The sequence below is a fragment of the Populus euphratica genome, unplaced genomic scaffold, assembly GCF_000495115.2.
Source record: "Populus euphratica unplaced genomic scaffold, PopEup_1.0 scaffold2.1, whole genome shotgun sequence".
Lineage (NCBI taxonomy): Eukaryota > Viridiplantae > Streptophyta > Magnoliopsida > Malpighiales > Salicaceae > Populus > Populus euphratica.
This window is the reverse complement of record NW_011499846.1, coordinates 7,182,475-7,197,985: the sequence shown is the minus strand read 5'-3', so window position 1 is coordinate 7,197,985 and position 15,511 is coordinate 7,182,475. Positions and strand designations below refer to the sequence as shown.

Here is a 15,511-nt window from a genome sequence, read left to right as displayed (position 1 = left end):
TTTATATCATAAGAGGCTTTTATTATATTTATTTAATGAGTTAAGATATTTATAAATTTTATTCACATCAGCGTTTTTTTTTAAATTTGGAGATGTTTTCCAATTAATCTATTTAAATATTGGTGTCAACTACTCTACATAAAGTTTGCACGGGCCAATAATATGTAAGAAAACATGTAACTTTTTTTTCTAAAAAATATTGTGTACGTGGCCACATTCTTACTCTTCAGAGCTCAAAAAAGTGTACCGGAGACGTGAGGAAGAAAGGGAAGAAAAAACAAAAATGGGGTGCCTTTAAGCCGGACCAAAATCCATTCCTGAACGTGGCCACCTTCTTACTCTTCAGAGCTCAAGAAAGTGTGCCGGAGACGTGAGGAAGAAAGGGAAGAAAAAACAAAAATGGGGTGCCTTTAAGCCGGACCAAAAACTATTCCTGATTGGGCCGGGACCCAAGCTGCGTTGGTGCTGCGAAAGGTTGTTGTCGTTACAAATGTTGCCGTTTGGGCCGCGTTGCCCAAAAAACTGGGCTCTTATTTTGTTTGTTTGCATAGGTGCTGCACCTCACACGGTTCAAACATGTAGCCCAAACTGCAATAAATTAATTTAATTAGTTAATTTATTTTTGTTTTTTTAGTTTGAATCTTCTTCCTCGTCTATGTCGGGTGTCGAATGCATCCTTGTGTGGCCGTACGTTCTCTTTCAATATTTTTCTTGCCTGTCTGCACCAAGGTAGTTTACGTGCCAGGAAACTTGGTTACTGTACTTGTCGTTTTCATTTTTTTAATGATAAAAACATCATTAAAATAATTCTCACGCCAATTAATATTAAATCTTTCTCAACGATTAATTAAGTGGGTTTTGATAAAAAAAACAGTTAGTGGGCTAGAATATTCCCTTTCCTTGTTTTTTTTTTTTTTTTTTCCTGGTTAACTCTGGAGGCAGCTTTCCGTGCCGTCCCATATTAGTGAAATATTCCCGCCCCCGTCATCTTCCATCGCATTGAGAGCTTAGCTAGTGACCTTTACTTTAGAAGCTGCAGACAAGAGCAATCCTCTTGAACCATGAGTCTTGACTTCCTCTACTCCTCTTCTTGTCCGCCATTGTCTTCTACTTCTTAAACTTCCGTCTTGTTTGCTGCTCTTAAAATATTCTTTCAAAGCCCTTCTTGAACTTTCATTTTGTTTACTACTCTTAAAATATTCTTTCAAAGCCCTTCTTGCCCATTGCTACGGCTTACACATTAATTGTTAAATCATATTGGATACTCTTTGTGACATTAATTTGTGAGTTTGGAAACTCTTTTTTTTTCAACAAGCTCTTTCATTACCAATATGATCAATGCGTCTTCTGTTCATATCAAGGATTCTCATTTGTGCTTTTATAGTTCCGTGGTTTGACTGTTACGTGCATTCTGTGATCATTTGAACAACAGCCAATAAAGTGAGATGATGAATGTTCATTACGTTCAAATTATACAAAATATTTTTAATGTTTAGATAATTAAAAAAGATAAATTGAAACAGGTATGGGTTATCTTTATAATGGGATTGGACGGAGTAAAGTTTCAACTCTCTGCCATCGAAAATGGGCAGCTAGTAATGGCGCTCCCGCTTAGGTTAACCGCACTCCAATTCTCTCTTCTTTCTCATAAACTGACCAATGTACCCTTCAAACTGCTTGCTGTTCCCTTTTCTGTCTTTGCAAAATGGAGGCGTGCACTTAAAAAGGATAAAAAACAAAAGCTTCCACAACACCTTTTCCTTCCCCTCATGATCTGATTTGACATCGTGTTTGTACTTGATTTTTCGATTTAGCAATGGTATGTAAAGAAAAGAAAATATAGGGTAATTTCGTTGATATATCAGAGATGGTTTTGTGATTTCTCATTCAATGATTTTGTTATTAGAGTATTTATATGGATGAAAAATGAGGAGACATGTTGATATTTTGTATTTTGAATTTGTGTACAGGAATGTGAAATGTATTTTGGTAAAGATGAGGTTGATTTGGAGACGACCACCTGCCGTTAGTTGTTTTTGATGGACAAAACAGCAGTTGGACTTGAATTGCACATGATTTTTTCTTTTATCTCTTTGTAATAATATTAACGAAAGATTAATTTCTATTTTAACTTCATTTTACTCTAATTTATTTTCTTTTAACCTCAACCATTTTTCTTCTTTAATATTTCCTGGGCAAGCTTGCAAACAAATGATTGGCATGTTGTTAATAGTGTAATTGACGCAAATAATTATTATTATTATTTTTTTTTATTTAACAGTGTAATTGACGCAAACAACTATTTTATTATAATTGTTTCTTGTACCAAACATGGGAAAATAAGATGAAAACTTTCATGAGTGATTTTTCACTTTCTTTTCTCTCATACCAAACATGGAAAAAAATAATCATAATTGTTTCTTTCCTTATATATATATATATATATATATATATATTTGTCTCATTTTTTTATGTATTTCATTTGATCATTGTTTATAAGGAATTGTAAATATGGAATAAATTAAACATGCATCCAATTTTTTTCTTCTTTAACATTTATATATCTAGAAATCATTGAAGTCAAGTTTTAAAAATATATTAAAGGCTACAATTCACAATAATAAAACAGATGATTTTTTCATGAATTTAGACGGTCCGCTGCACCCTAATATTTATTAAAAAAAAAAAAACCCAGATTTTGGTGGGTGGCAATTGGATTTTAACCCGTGCACCGACAGGAACTTTTTCAGAGCACGCAAGTACATGGAAGGAGTCATTTTCGTATACTTGTATTCTATTTCCATAGACATCCTAATTTATGGTTATAGTAGCGACTGCGCGTGCAGCATGTTCAGAGAAGTTTGGCCCCACATCAGCACACCAGTATCCTCTGATGTCTTCACTTACTCTCACAAATTATTCTTTTAGCTAGGTAGATCCTTCATCATGTCTCGTATACTTTACATAAATGAGTAAGAGTTCTTGTCCTCATCTCCCTCGCCATACACCAACTCGCATGACAAGCGGAAAGTTGGAATATTCTACTTTCTGTTTTGATAATTAGTTTATCCTGCATTACATCACTAACAGTAATGATATTGCTACATCTATCTCTAAGTTTGTGATTGGATCATCATTCATCCATGCATAAATTGTTTAACCAATTAATTTTGACAGATGATACAAAAACTTCATTACATTCAGATATGCAGTCCCTTTTAGAAATGGATGCTCTATCTTCTTGAAATCCCTCAAACGAATATCTTGTTTGAGTATTGATCGACATTGGAGACATGCTTGAGATATGATCCATGCATGTATATTTATGTTTGGAAACATAATAATGGCGGATGTCTAAGCTCCAGCTAGCATTCTACAGATGCATGACATGCAATTTTGAACAAAAGTTGAAGAACTAAACTTGTCATATAATATATCTGAGGAGAAGATCAAAATACGCCACTCCACATTCATCGCATAATTACTTAGAGTTACCATGATACCACATTCATGGTTTCTCTTTCAATTATATAAATGCAAATATAATATGGAAATCACTTTACATATGAATCTAGCAGCTCAACAATAATCCATTTTATTATTCAGGTTGGATCTAGGAATGCCCTCCATCAGGCAAGAAACTGGAGGAATAGTTAGAGTTCGGAAATTCCCATATGCATTCCAACAATATGGATCCAGTACTAAATCTCCTTCAGCAGGAAGAAGCTCAATATCTGACAGTGTTAAGTTGGTACATGGTACCGAGTCACTGCAGGCGAAATGCATTGGTGGGCTTCGAATATTGTAAGTTCCTTTTATGTTTTCGTAGAGAATGTCTGATACTGAAAGAGCAGATGTTTGGTTGGTGCACCCCTTGCTGAGGCAGTAGAATTGGTCAATTATTATCGGATTCCTGACATTGTCCATGTGAATATTACTGAATGTTATTCCTGATACCGCTCCTGATCCACCTTGCCATGTCTTAATCCTAACTCCATTATCCGAGACTCTAATCACCGAATCCCTGACTGTGATATTGGAAACACAGGCTCGGGAATTGTGATTTCCTAGACTCCCGATGCTGTTTTAAATTCGATGAAAGGAAGAATTTGTAAGAGATTAGCTTAGAAGTCCAAAAAAAAATGTGATAGAAAAAATTCTAAGAAAAGAATCCTATATATAGAAAACCAGTAACATTCTGTACATACCTGATTCCATGACTCGGTCCACATGTAATGTTCCTTATGTCCACATCATAACAGCCTGACCCGATTGATACACAATCATCGCCTATATGAACAGGTAAATATCAGACAACGTGATGTTAGTGAGCTTTTGAGGGAAGCTAGTAATGGATAAGGAGAAATATTTTTATGTCCTGCACTAACCATTAGAGATCACTGAATTATATATTTCCACACCATTGGTGTTCTCTATGTGAATTCCATCTGTGTTGGGACTTAAAGCAGGAGCAGTAATGTGAATTGATTCTACATGAACATTCTTGCAGTTGTCAAATCTGAAGTTGAACTGCGGGCTATTCTTGATTTTAAGTCCTTGCACGGTTAGGTTTGAGCTCATGAAGAACCTTATGGCCTGCATCACAAATGTTATGTTAAGCTGAATCGATCCAAAAGTTAATTTGCAATGAGCATGAAAATAGAAGTTGTGAGTGTAGATGACTAACAATTGGACTATCACATGGTCCAGGCATTGTTGTTCCATTTATTCCCTGTGCCATATATGAAAAGGATCAGTAATACAAGTCAACCCTAATTTTTCCAGGTTGCAATAAAGTAGAATTTCAGCAATACCTTGTGGGGTTTACAAGGAAGATCCCACCATTTCTCTCCTCTGCCATCTATTACACCACCTCCTAGAAGTGACATTTCGTTTATTCTGTAAAATACAAGCCATTGACGCCTGCTGTTGTTATGTGGCCAAGAATCAGGTCCGTCAGGTGGCATAAGAGTCCCATCAACCTTCTCATTGAACAAAACGTAACCAATTATCAGAATGAGTAAGTCCTTACAAACCTCAAGAGGCACAAAAAACAACATGACAGGACTGACAAAGCATGTTACCTGAAACACAAGACCACCTTGACAAGGACCAGTAAAAATTGTAGATTGGATCATGAATTGGAAACCATAAGGAACAAGGATGACAGGAGAATCATCTTGGTTGCAGGCTGCGTCCCATGCCATCTTGAACGCGTCCGTATCATCTGTTACGCCGTCACCAATAGCCCCAAAACTTCGTACATCAAAAACTCCAGTAGAGTTGCCACTCCCACCAGATGGATTAGCAGGCACGGATGGATGAGAAGCAGGTTCAGGTGGAGGAGCTGGAGGTTCTGAAATGGTTGATGATTTGTGAAGATGACTATGCTTGTGGTGTTTTGTATGGTAATGCCACCTAGCTTGGATGCCAAGGAAGAGGCAAGTGAAAGAAATCCCAAATACAAGTAACGAGACGCGAGAATGCTTCATTTTAAGCTCAACTTGGCTGGTTCTTAAATAGTGGAAACAAGAAAATTCTCTTCTAGAGAAAGTCTTTCCACTTGTTGGAACTAAAAAGAAAACCTGATCGAATTGCTTTTGCACTATGAATTATCTGAAACAAGATCTAAAGAATGCGCCTAAGTTGTGGGAAGTTGAAACAAGCCAGTGGCTTGTACAAGAGACTGTGAGCACCAGAGCAACTTGCCAAAGATTAACTATGTTTGTCTTTGGAATGTATGAAGAATCAGAAAGGCCTGATTCCACATTTATAATAACAGTGGATAGTGGAAAGGACTTTGAGAAATGTTAGTTTGCACCATACACCTTTTTTAATGGTTTTGGTGGCGGGAACATACCGGATTCCTTGTAGGCATTTCTTTTTTATTTTGTAGAGAATGTGGAGCCTGCAGATGACTGTTCTGGAGAAAGGTAAAAGGAAGCAAGAGCCGAATAAGCCCCCCACGTTCCTCCCATAACTTCCACTTTCATCAGTTATTTCAACAATGTCACATATTATAATGCCCATAAGCTTGACAACATATCTATTTGAGAGGATCGAAATTGATTTTTGTGACTGGCCCTGAAATTTGTAAAATCTCTATCTAGATTTCAGCGTTGTTTAAATTAAGCAGTGTTACGATTGAAGCTACAGTTGAAAGCACTTGGTTTTGAGCTCGTGTAACGCAGCCAGCACCATGAAAATTGAGATTGAGACGAAAACTGCCTGAGAAAAGTCCTGGACTCCGTAGTAATCTCACAACAAGAGAGAAGAATATAAATATTATTCTAAATATAAGAGAAGCTATCTGAATTAGATAGCAAGCCGGGCCTATATAGCTAGGACTAGAAAAATTATCAAATATGATAAATTCTGATTATTCAATAAAATAAAAATAAAGTCTAAAACAAGTCGGAACAAACTAAGCAAAAACCACTTAATAAAGTTCTGGAAATTATAGCAAAAAAACTCAGAACTAAAGAAATAGAGACCTAAATGATGGAATCTAGGGTTCGAAACAATCCTCAACAAGTATAGCTCTTAATTTTCTTGCAAGAACTATTAAGGTAGTCTAGTGCTATAACTTCTTATCTGACGACTCAACTCCTCTAAAATCTCTTGCATTAATTTACCCATTCCGGAAAAAATTCAAAGAACTCTCCTTCATGCAGAGGCACGACTCTTAAGTCTAATGTCTATTAACTTCACCTTCATGTTTTTCATGACCTACTTATACATTCACTCTACCATATGCAATCAGTTGATCAATCTTAATCTTTCAACCTAGATGGTGCTTGCAAATTCAAGTAGCTCCACTAAAAAAATCTAAACCTTCATGGCATTCATCCTGAATTTGAGTTTTTATTATTATTAATGTAGATGTTTAGATTAGTTTGTATATATATTTAATTAATTTTACGAGTTCTGATATTAATAATCATATAAGATTTCAATAATTTTAAAATTTATGAAATTTAATTAAAAAAAATTTAAAAAATAAATTTAGAAATTGATTAATTAAGTTTTCTTTCTTTGATAACACTCGTTATACAAGTTTTTTTAAAATGGATGTGGATTCACGATGATATACTCAATTGCCTTTTCGTACATATCCTCAATTATCAATTTATTAACATTATACTCTTTAAGGGGAACTTCCTCGTTCAGAAATCATCCTCCTCTGCCACGATCATGTCCTCTATGAGGTTCCATGGAAATCAAAGATTAAATAAAACAAAACAACTGGAAAGTTCAATTCAGATATCAACTAGCTAGTTGGAACTATGAAAATTGAGATTAAAGAAAAATCTGGAAGGGATTGGAATGAAAAGGACTTGAGAAAAAACCTAGACAACGTAGATAATCTGACAATAGGAGAGAAAAGCCTGAATATAATATTTTGAGTATCAAAAACATATGAATATTGGTTCCATAAGTTAGGCTTAAATAACTATAGTTGAAAAAATTACCAAATATGATAAATTCTGATTTATTCAATAAAGTAAAATAAAATTATAAAACAAGTTAGAAAAATTTAAGTAACAATTAAAAAAAAATCAACACAAAATAAAGTTCCGAAAAGTTAACAAAAATAGCAAAAAAAAGAAAAAAAGAAAAATAGAGACCTAAAAGATGGAATTTGGGGCTCGAAACAGCCCCCAACAAGCGTAGCTCTTTGCCTGCGACGTGTGCCTTGCTTGGTACAGGGTTTTTGAATTGCAATGATTCGCGTCATTTTGACACCCGTAACAAGAGTCATGGCCAAAATACTGTAGGGTGTGCAAAAACATTCCCAAATCAAGCTTGAACTATTGTTTTCTGCCATGCTTGTGTTGGTTTTCCCTGTCAATATAGTCCAGCTTTATCAACTCCGTATCCGATAGCTAAACTCTTCCTTAATCTCTTGCATCATTAAGTACACTTAACACAGCTGATCAAAAGCCACATGCCCTCGGGGTTGCAGATAATTTATATTTGGTTTCCCATGATGATGGAAAAACCCTTCTTTATGGGCAATCAGATTACAATGAATTACTTGCAATATTGCATATTCGCCTGGCTGTTGAGCTGTATATGCATCGTGTTTAATATGATTACTAGCAATCAAGCAAATGCTTAACCCAATATTATGTTTAACTAATTACCCATTGAAACATGGCAGATGCTAGCTGGTCGTCAAGGTTTTTTTATCACGTAATGTAGCATATCTTAGGAGAAATTTTATCCCAGAAAAGAAAAATAGCCCGACTGTCGTGTAAGCAATGAAATTGATGGGTAAAAGAACTAATATAGGTGAGTAACATCGCTCATCAGGTGACCATCAGGTTTTGATTGAAATAGCTTTAAAAACTTGCTATCACTTCAACAGCATTTGTATGATTCGACAAAAAAGAGGCAGAGACCTACTTTTCGAAAGTGGGCCGCTTTAAGAACTGGACGGTGAATGCCTGCCTAAAATTTAGTTATATTTCCTTGTAGTGGGAACTTCACTTAGAGCTTTGGTAAGGTTTGTTGAATCTTATTTTATAACCGACCATATCAATGCAAACCATGTCTAGTCATGGTTTCTCCATCGCTCCTTTCGGCGATATGGCCAATGACGTTCAATCTGATGTTCCCATTCTGCGATTGGGATCTGATCGCTTTCACTGTAAGATTGGATATCACTTGAGGAGTTTCAGTCTTCCCAGAAAAGAATTCAAGATGATGCATATATGCTGGCTGCATGTTATCTGTAGAGAAGAACAATTTTACAATTTTCAGAAGCATTTCTGCTAGTGATATTCTATGAAATAACATTTTCTGTAAGTTAGTCAAAGCAGAACAGAACAGCACATTAATTCAATTTCAAAGCCATAATCAATGACATGTCCATAAGGGAATTAAGCTTTTTATTTCGATCAAGACTAGCAAATAATGGAGGAATTTCCGATCTCAGGTGCTTTTTCTATGCTTTCTAGCCGTGCTTATAATTCTTTATGTATGCCTGTTGCTGATATAGAGATCAAAGATGCTCTTTTCTTACATCGGTCCAGGGTCCGTATAAAGCTTTTGGTATAGATGGCTTGAATGCTGTTTTTGTTAGGTGGTGGTCTTGAGCATATTTCTTCGTCAAAAGCTAGCTTCTTATAAATTCCCTCGCCAGCCTCTTCCACTACTGATGTCGGATAACTGCAGCAATCTCCCCCCTCACACATCTGGCTTTAGGTTGAAGCCACAACAACCAGTTTTTTACTCTGATTGTCGGGTCCAGACTTGCTAGCATACATGAGCTCTGATAGCAATTGTTTGGTGGTCTTGATCCTATTTCTCTCAAAAACTAGCTTGTGAGGTGACTCCCACCTCAAACACAGGGTTTCTGTGTCTAGCAATTAGATTTTTAATGCAAAGATTAGCCCGGATCACCACTATACCTTACGATTCTGCGCTTAGAAGAATTTTCAATCTACAGAATGTTTTGTGCGACAGAATCCCAAACATTTCAATTTATAAGCTGGACGACTTCATATCTCCTCTTCAAAAATTGTACTGTCTGGATTCCTGGTGATCAATAAGACGAAGTCAGCACCAATGCAGCGGATCTTATCAATAAATATTTCATTCATCTTGTGCAAAGAATAGATTTAGTCCTCGAAAGATTACTCAAGCTTCCTAAAGGCACAAGCATGCAAGGAAGGAAGGACGGAAATGGAATGGACACTGTAGATTGCTAAAAATACATCTCCCCTGTTATATCTTGAGGTTATTTTAATGATTTCCCGAACCACTGAACCTGAAATGGAAAGCAGACTAGGATATCAAGTTCCCTTTTCACAAAATCCATATTGATGTCCCATTATTCTTTATGAGCAGAATTGATAGGGCGGTTCCAGCATAACTTCCAGTCCACGCATGACTAAAAAGCGTTGTTGTTCGGAACAAAAAGTCTATGATGCTGCTTACCTTTGAAATTTGGGACCCAACAAATTCCATATGCCTAACATGCAAGGACTACAATTTTCAACACCATATACAGGGTTTTCATTTGATTTTCACTTTCTCAACTTAAATGCACTCTTCACCATCCTTGTAGCATTTCATAGAATAAATCCTGTACGAAGCCACAATCGTGTAAGAATGATAGAACAAGCAGCGTTGCATGATCTGGTTTGCATCTAAAATACGTTCAGACATCCATGAATCGTGTAAGAATGATAGAACAAGCAGAGTTGCATGATCTGGTTTGCATCTAAAATACAACGAACACCGAGGACCAAAAAACCTCCTTTCAATGTAAAATCCTCATCACATGGGATCGAATTGTAGTCAAGAAAACTACATAACAATAAATTGTGGTGTTGCAATTTGTCTCACTTAAAATTAAGGGTCAGTAATGCCATGGAAGTCTTAACAACAGACTAAGCAGAACCTTCTTTACCTGCTCTTTACACAAAGATGGAAGAAGAACATAACCTAACAAATAATTGTAAAAATGGAATAAAAGAACTGGAGATGCATAACAAATAACACAGCCTGAATATGATTCACTTTAAACAGACCACTAGCTACTTCTCTACAGCGGAGCACATTTTTCTGCAAGGAGCAGACAGCCAGACAACAAAGTACCGCATCATAACCCAAGGAAGGCGCATTGCTTTCTTGCATGCTCTGGGATCAACTTGACAAGCATCTCAAGGGGCACTCCTTTAAGCTCTGAACAGAGTAGATAGACATCAAGAACAGTTATTAACAGGAACTTCAACGGAATAATGAAAGAACATTAAGAATTGGTCATACCATGAGGCTTAAAATTGAACAGTGGTGGAAGGAAGCGTCCACTTGGCAAACGGGTGTTAGGATCACGCAGCTCATCAAAGAAAGGATGGATCAAAGCCTCCAGCTGCAATGCAAAATAAATTATAAGAATAAATAAATGAAACCAAAAGCATTACCAACAAAAAAAGGCAGCCACAAAACGAAAGCATACAGCTAAAACCTGAAGAGGCCCATTCATTCATTCAATCAATGCTACATTGCACATACAATAGAAAGCTCAACTACAAGTCTACAAGGTAAATGCCCAATTGGGGTTCCCCATTTCCCTAATATTCTGTCTGAAAATTAGTACATCTAAAGTGGTATTCCCTCTGAGGACACATAAGCCGGATCTGATTCATCTCTTAAATGGTACAACTGACAAAGCGATGCATTAAGTGCCTGGAATGACTTCAAAATACAAAGAGCGGACACACATGGAGAGTATCTTTTGTACAAGGAAACAACAATTTATGATCAGAAAATACAGCAGAGTAGGTAATGCAGAAAGATACGCACTTCAAAGAATAATTTTTCATTTGATCTTGCTGTGCAAAACAAAGAAAATAAATAACAATATTCAAAGGATCTCGCTAGAATTTTATACTCACAGCTGTGCTTCGGAGGTTCGGAGAATACTGTAATAGTCTGGAGACAAGGTCCACAGCTTCAGGGGGCGTGCGCTTGTGGAATATCTGTCAATCATATGCAGGCATATAGGTGAATAATTCATGTTATTTGTACATGCTTATTTTTTAGAGACAAGGCAGAAGTGATTTTTGCTGGTACCTTGTGCCACGGGTGAGCTTTAATTTGAGGAAATTTGAACTCTGTGTAATTAGGATTCATGCACTTAATTTCCTCCCTTGTTGGGGTACCCAAAACCTGCATGAGAATACATAAATCACATGGGAGAAAAGAGACTACAATGGAGAAAAGAGCTAGAAATTTCCAATCTCAGCAACATAACCCAAAATGATCCCTCTAAATTCAATATAAATGTGACAATACATATTCAAAACCTCGCCACTTCACCCATTGTTCAGGATGGGAATAGGCTCATAGGATTAGGAATTGTAAGGAACATCCCACTTTTCATGACATCTATAATCAAGTGATGAACTGAAAGTGAATGTTTTCTTTATACAGACCAATCTAGCACTTTTTTCTGTGAGAAGCATAGTTCCAAGCCTTCCTTCCTGATCCCTCCTCCCCTCCCGCCCCAAAAGTTCTTTTTCTTTATTTTCATGCCATTACACTTTTTATCAAGGTATTGTATAGGAAACAATTATTACCTTTATAATTTCAACCAGCTGGTCTACTCCACTCTCACCCGGAAAGAGAGGCTGTCATCAACAGAAATATTGGTGTCACTTGTATAATTTAGTAACAAAACATACAGGAAGAAAACCTTGTAAAAAACAAAACTACCTACCTGTCCAAGCAGTAATTCAGCCAGAACACAACCCGCGGACCAGATGTCAATGGCAGAGGTGTACTCAGTTGCACCAAAAATAAGTTCAGGTGCTCGATAGTACCTGGAACATATGTAAGATATGTTTGGTTCTCCTTTAACCTGTCAAAACAACCAAAATTAGAATGATTTACATTATGTGAATTGTAACTCAAAATTATGACATAATTCCAGAATAGGAAAATACAAACCAAAACTTTTGCACTTCCAAAGTCACATAGTTTCACTTGGTGTGTATGTGGGTTCACCTGTTCCAAATAAATACAGCAGATTCACAATTAGAGAAAGTAATATTGCAAGTACATAAAAAAAAGACAACAAAGTAGGATTGACATATCAAAAAAACAATACTAAAATTTTGTATTAAAAGCACATTTATTAGTTTGCTGCACAAACATTCAACATTGGAGGTCCTACTCCAAGTAAGACAAAAATCAAGTACCCTTGTTAACATACCAATAAGTTTTGAGGCTTTATGTCTCTATGGCACACTCCAATACTATTGTGAATGTAAGCAAGAGCTCTACAAATCTGTCCATTAGTAAGGAAAAAAGGTCAAATAAGAGCCATAAGTTAATGAAATTGCATCCGTTGAACCTCATATGAAATAACCTATATCTAACGAATAACAAGCACATCTCAGATAGGAAAGAAAGCACATATACAACTCATACCTGATAAAAGTAAAGTTTGACATATATCAAAGGCATCCTTTGACTCATCTTATAGTAGTGTTTGATTACACGATGGATGGTCTCAGGGACATACTCAAGTACCAGGTTAAGATAGAGTTCATCTTTTTCAGTTGTTGAGAAGAAACAGTGTTTCAAAGACACTACATTAGGGTGGTCTAAAAGACGCATGGTTTGCAGCTCCCGGTTCTTGTACCTTTTATCTTGCAGAACCTTTTTAATAGCAACAGTTTCGCCAGTCTCTAAACATTTAGCCTGAACCAACACCACAGCAGAAAAGAAAATTTAGTTTCGCCAGTCTCTAAACATTTAGCCTGAACCAACACCACAGCAGAAAAGAAAATTTAGTGCCTCATCCAAATATAAATCCAAACACATGTGAGAATCAACCAGCTAAAAGCATGCAGATCAGCATTATATCTAGACAACAACTTACCTGGAACACCACTCCAAAAGATCCGTGCCCAACAACTCGTTCAGCCATATAGCTTATTGTCTGCATTCATCAGGGAGAAAATTATATCATATAAAAACAACATAAGAATCTATTTGACCAACAGGCTAACATTTAAGGATAATAACCTGCTTTGGCTGGCCATTTTTTCCACCAATTGTTGTGACAATTATATGACCTGTCTCGGTTCCATTACCGTCAACCACAGTTGCTTCCATTTCCTGAAAAATCATTAGACATTTTCCTTCCAAGTAAATAATATTGCAACCAAGCAATCAACAAGTGGTGGGTGATGAACATGAAGGCAATCTCAGTTTAGTGGAGATGGCAGCTTGTGTACCTTGTCATCCCTAATTCTCATGTCATTCATCTCGTCAGGCAACTTATCAACACCAGTTGAGTTTCTATTTCTATCTCGCAATCCAGGAGCAGGGACAACACTTACAGAAGCCATTCTCTCGAAAAAAGAAAGAAATAAAGAAGATCCTCTTAGGAATTCACCTTGCCAACTCAATCAAGATTCTGCAACTTACCTGTGTATAAGACTTATCAAGGTTAGCTGTTTCATGTAAAAGAAAGGGAGCATGTCATCAATGCATAAGCAAAATCTGGGTCCCTTTTGATACAAGGGCAGTTGCCGAGCTAATATAGGATGATTTTTACACACCAACAATCTTAACAAGGAAAAATGATAAAAACAAAGTGTAAAGAGCCATCCAGGCAAACTGCCTGTATTACAGAACGTAGAAATGCATTCTACTTCAATTCATGTGATGTGTTGTTACTAAGACCTTGGTTAGATCATGAAGAGTTGATTAAAAAAATGCCATGTGCAACCAAATCATCTGTTATTAAACAGATAGATTTGAAGATCAATTAAACTTTGCATGAGAGATGCTTTTAAAGGTTAAGAGATTAATAGATTCGACATAGAAATCAATGGCCACACTCCACTGGACAAGCAGTTGCAAGCTAGGCTCCTATCAGCACTAAAGCAAACAGCCAAACACTAATTTCATGCAGTACTAAAATGCTGAAAAGGGCAAGGCAAGGTCAAAGATGTTTAATTTCTTTCACCATACACACTTATCATTAATCTCAGACATGTTTGGTCAGTTATTTCTCATCTCTCTATAAACCCCTACAAACCAAAGGCATAAGAGAGAGCAAGATAAGTTTCACTAAGATGGGTTTTTCTTGTCTGGGCAGCCAACACTGAAGTTAGCTTGAAATGGGATTTATTAGCTTTTTATTTCTCTTTTTTCCTGTTAAGCACCATTAAAACACATTTTGAGTAGAGGCAAAGCAAAGCCAAGGGAAAAAAAAAGTTAACTGAGAGGAAAATGAAGATCGACAAAACTCCCAAATTTTTGCGTAGTTATCACAAGACCAAAAAAGAAAAAGAGCATAACTAGTAGTAGCAAAAGGAATGAAAAACCATAAAAGCAAAGATCTTTCCTGATGCACACACAGATCAAACAAAAGCAACAACGAAACTAACCTGATCTATAAACTAAAAACACAAAGATTAACTTCTTAAAAAGAGAGAGAGGAGGGGGGGAGAACCCACTTGAAAAAAAAATCCATCAAAAATAAAAATCAGCATGGTGGAAAGGGAGAAACTTACTCAAGACTCGGAGATCAGGTCAAGAAATGGGATTGCAGGACGAGGCAAAATCATGACAGGATTTCACAAAATAAATGGTTTGCGGTTTAGATTTTGGAATAGGTCTTTTTACCAAAGTACTCAGTAGGACTGCCCTATTTTGTTCTTCGACAGAGACAGAGATCGATGGATGGATGGATGGAGAGAGAGAGAGAGGACAGTCCAACAGCCCAAACATTTATGTGTTGTTCTTGTATTTCTCACTTCCCTTCTTTTTGACCGTTCAACCCTGGCTGGGCCCCACTCTTCCACTTTCAAACTTTCCCCGTCTCCTCCCTTTGAATAAATCAATTTTTATTTTTATTTTTATTTTTAGTCTTCTCCCAATGAGGCCTTGCCACAGCCAAAGCGTAAATTAAAGGTAGATTCTCCGGTCAGCAGTCGAGACCAAAGATTTTCGTAGATAACACTTTAAGCCGTGTCGTTAT

At 36.5% G+C, this 15,511-nt stretch overlaps 2 protein-coding genes and 1 long non-coding RNA gene across 3 annotated transcripts; all 3 read right to left on the bottom strand.

Moving 5' to 3' along the window:
* Positions 1-3,469: 3,469 nt before the first annotated feature.
* On the bottom strand, positions 3,470-5,937 carry LOC105136854 (polygalacturonase At1g48100-like). Its single transcript, XM_011042350.1, has 6 exons — positions 5,085-5,937; positions 4,815-4,982; positions 4,688-4,732; positions 4,389-4,596; positions 4,209-4,290; positions 3,470-4,081 (listed from the first exon to the last, which is right to left on the bottom strand). The coding sequence occupies exons 1-6, from the start codon at positions 5,490-5,492 to the stop codon at positions 3,580-3,582; spliced, it is 1,413 nt and encodes a 470-aa protein (XP_011040652.1). The 5' UTR covers positions 5,493-5,937; the 3' UTR covers positions 3,470-3,579.
* Positions 5,938-8,877: 2,940 nt separating this feature from the next.
* LOC105136847 (uncharacterized) lies at positions 8,878-10,106 on the bottom strand. The gene is made up of 2 exons (XR_844427.1): positions 9,646-10,106; positions 8,878-9,543 (listed from the first exon to the last, which is right to left on the bottom strand). It is a non-coding gene; the product is annotated as an uncharacterized LOC105136847 (long non-coding RNA).
* Positions 10,107-10,257: 151 nt separating this feature from the next.
* Positions 10,258-15,252, bottom strand: LOC105136836 (shaggy-related protein kinase alpha-like). Its single transcript, XM_011042334.1, has 13 exons — positions 15,045-15,252; positions 13,758-13,950; positions 13,546-13,638; positions 13,400-13,459; positions 12,946-13,218; positions 12,728-12,802; positions 12,463-12,519; positions 12,233-12,373; positions 12,093-12,143; positions 11,587-11,682; positions 11,409-11,492; positions 10,780-10,882; positions 10,258-10,695 (listed from the first exon to the last, which is right to left on the bottom strand). Exons 2-13 carry the CDS (start codon positions 13,869-13,871, stop codon positions 10,613-10,615), a joined length of 1,230 nt encoding a protein of 409 aa, XP_011040636.1. The 5' UTR covers positions 13,872-13,950; positions 15,045-15,252; the 3' UTR covers positions 10,258-10,612.
* Between the last annotated feature and the right edge of the window lie 259 nt (positions 15,253-15,511).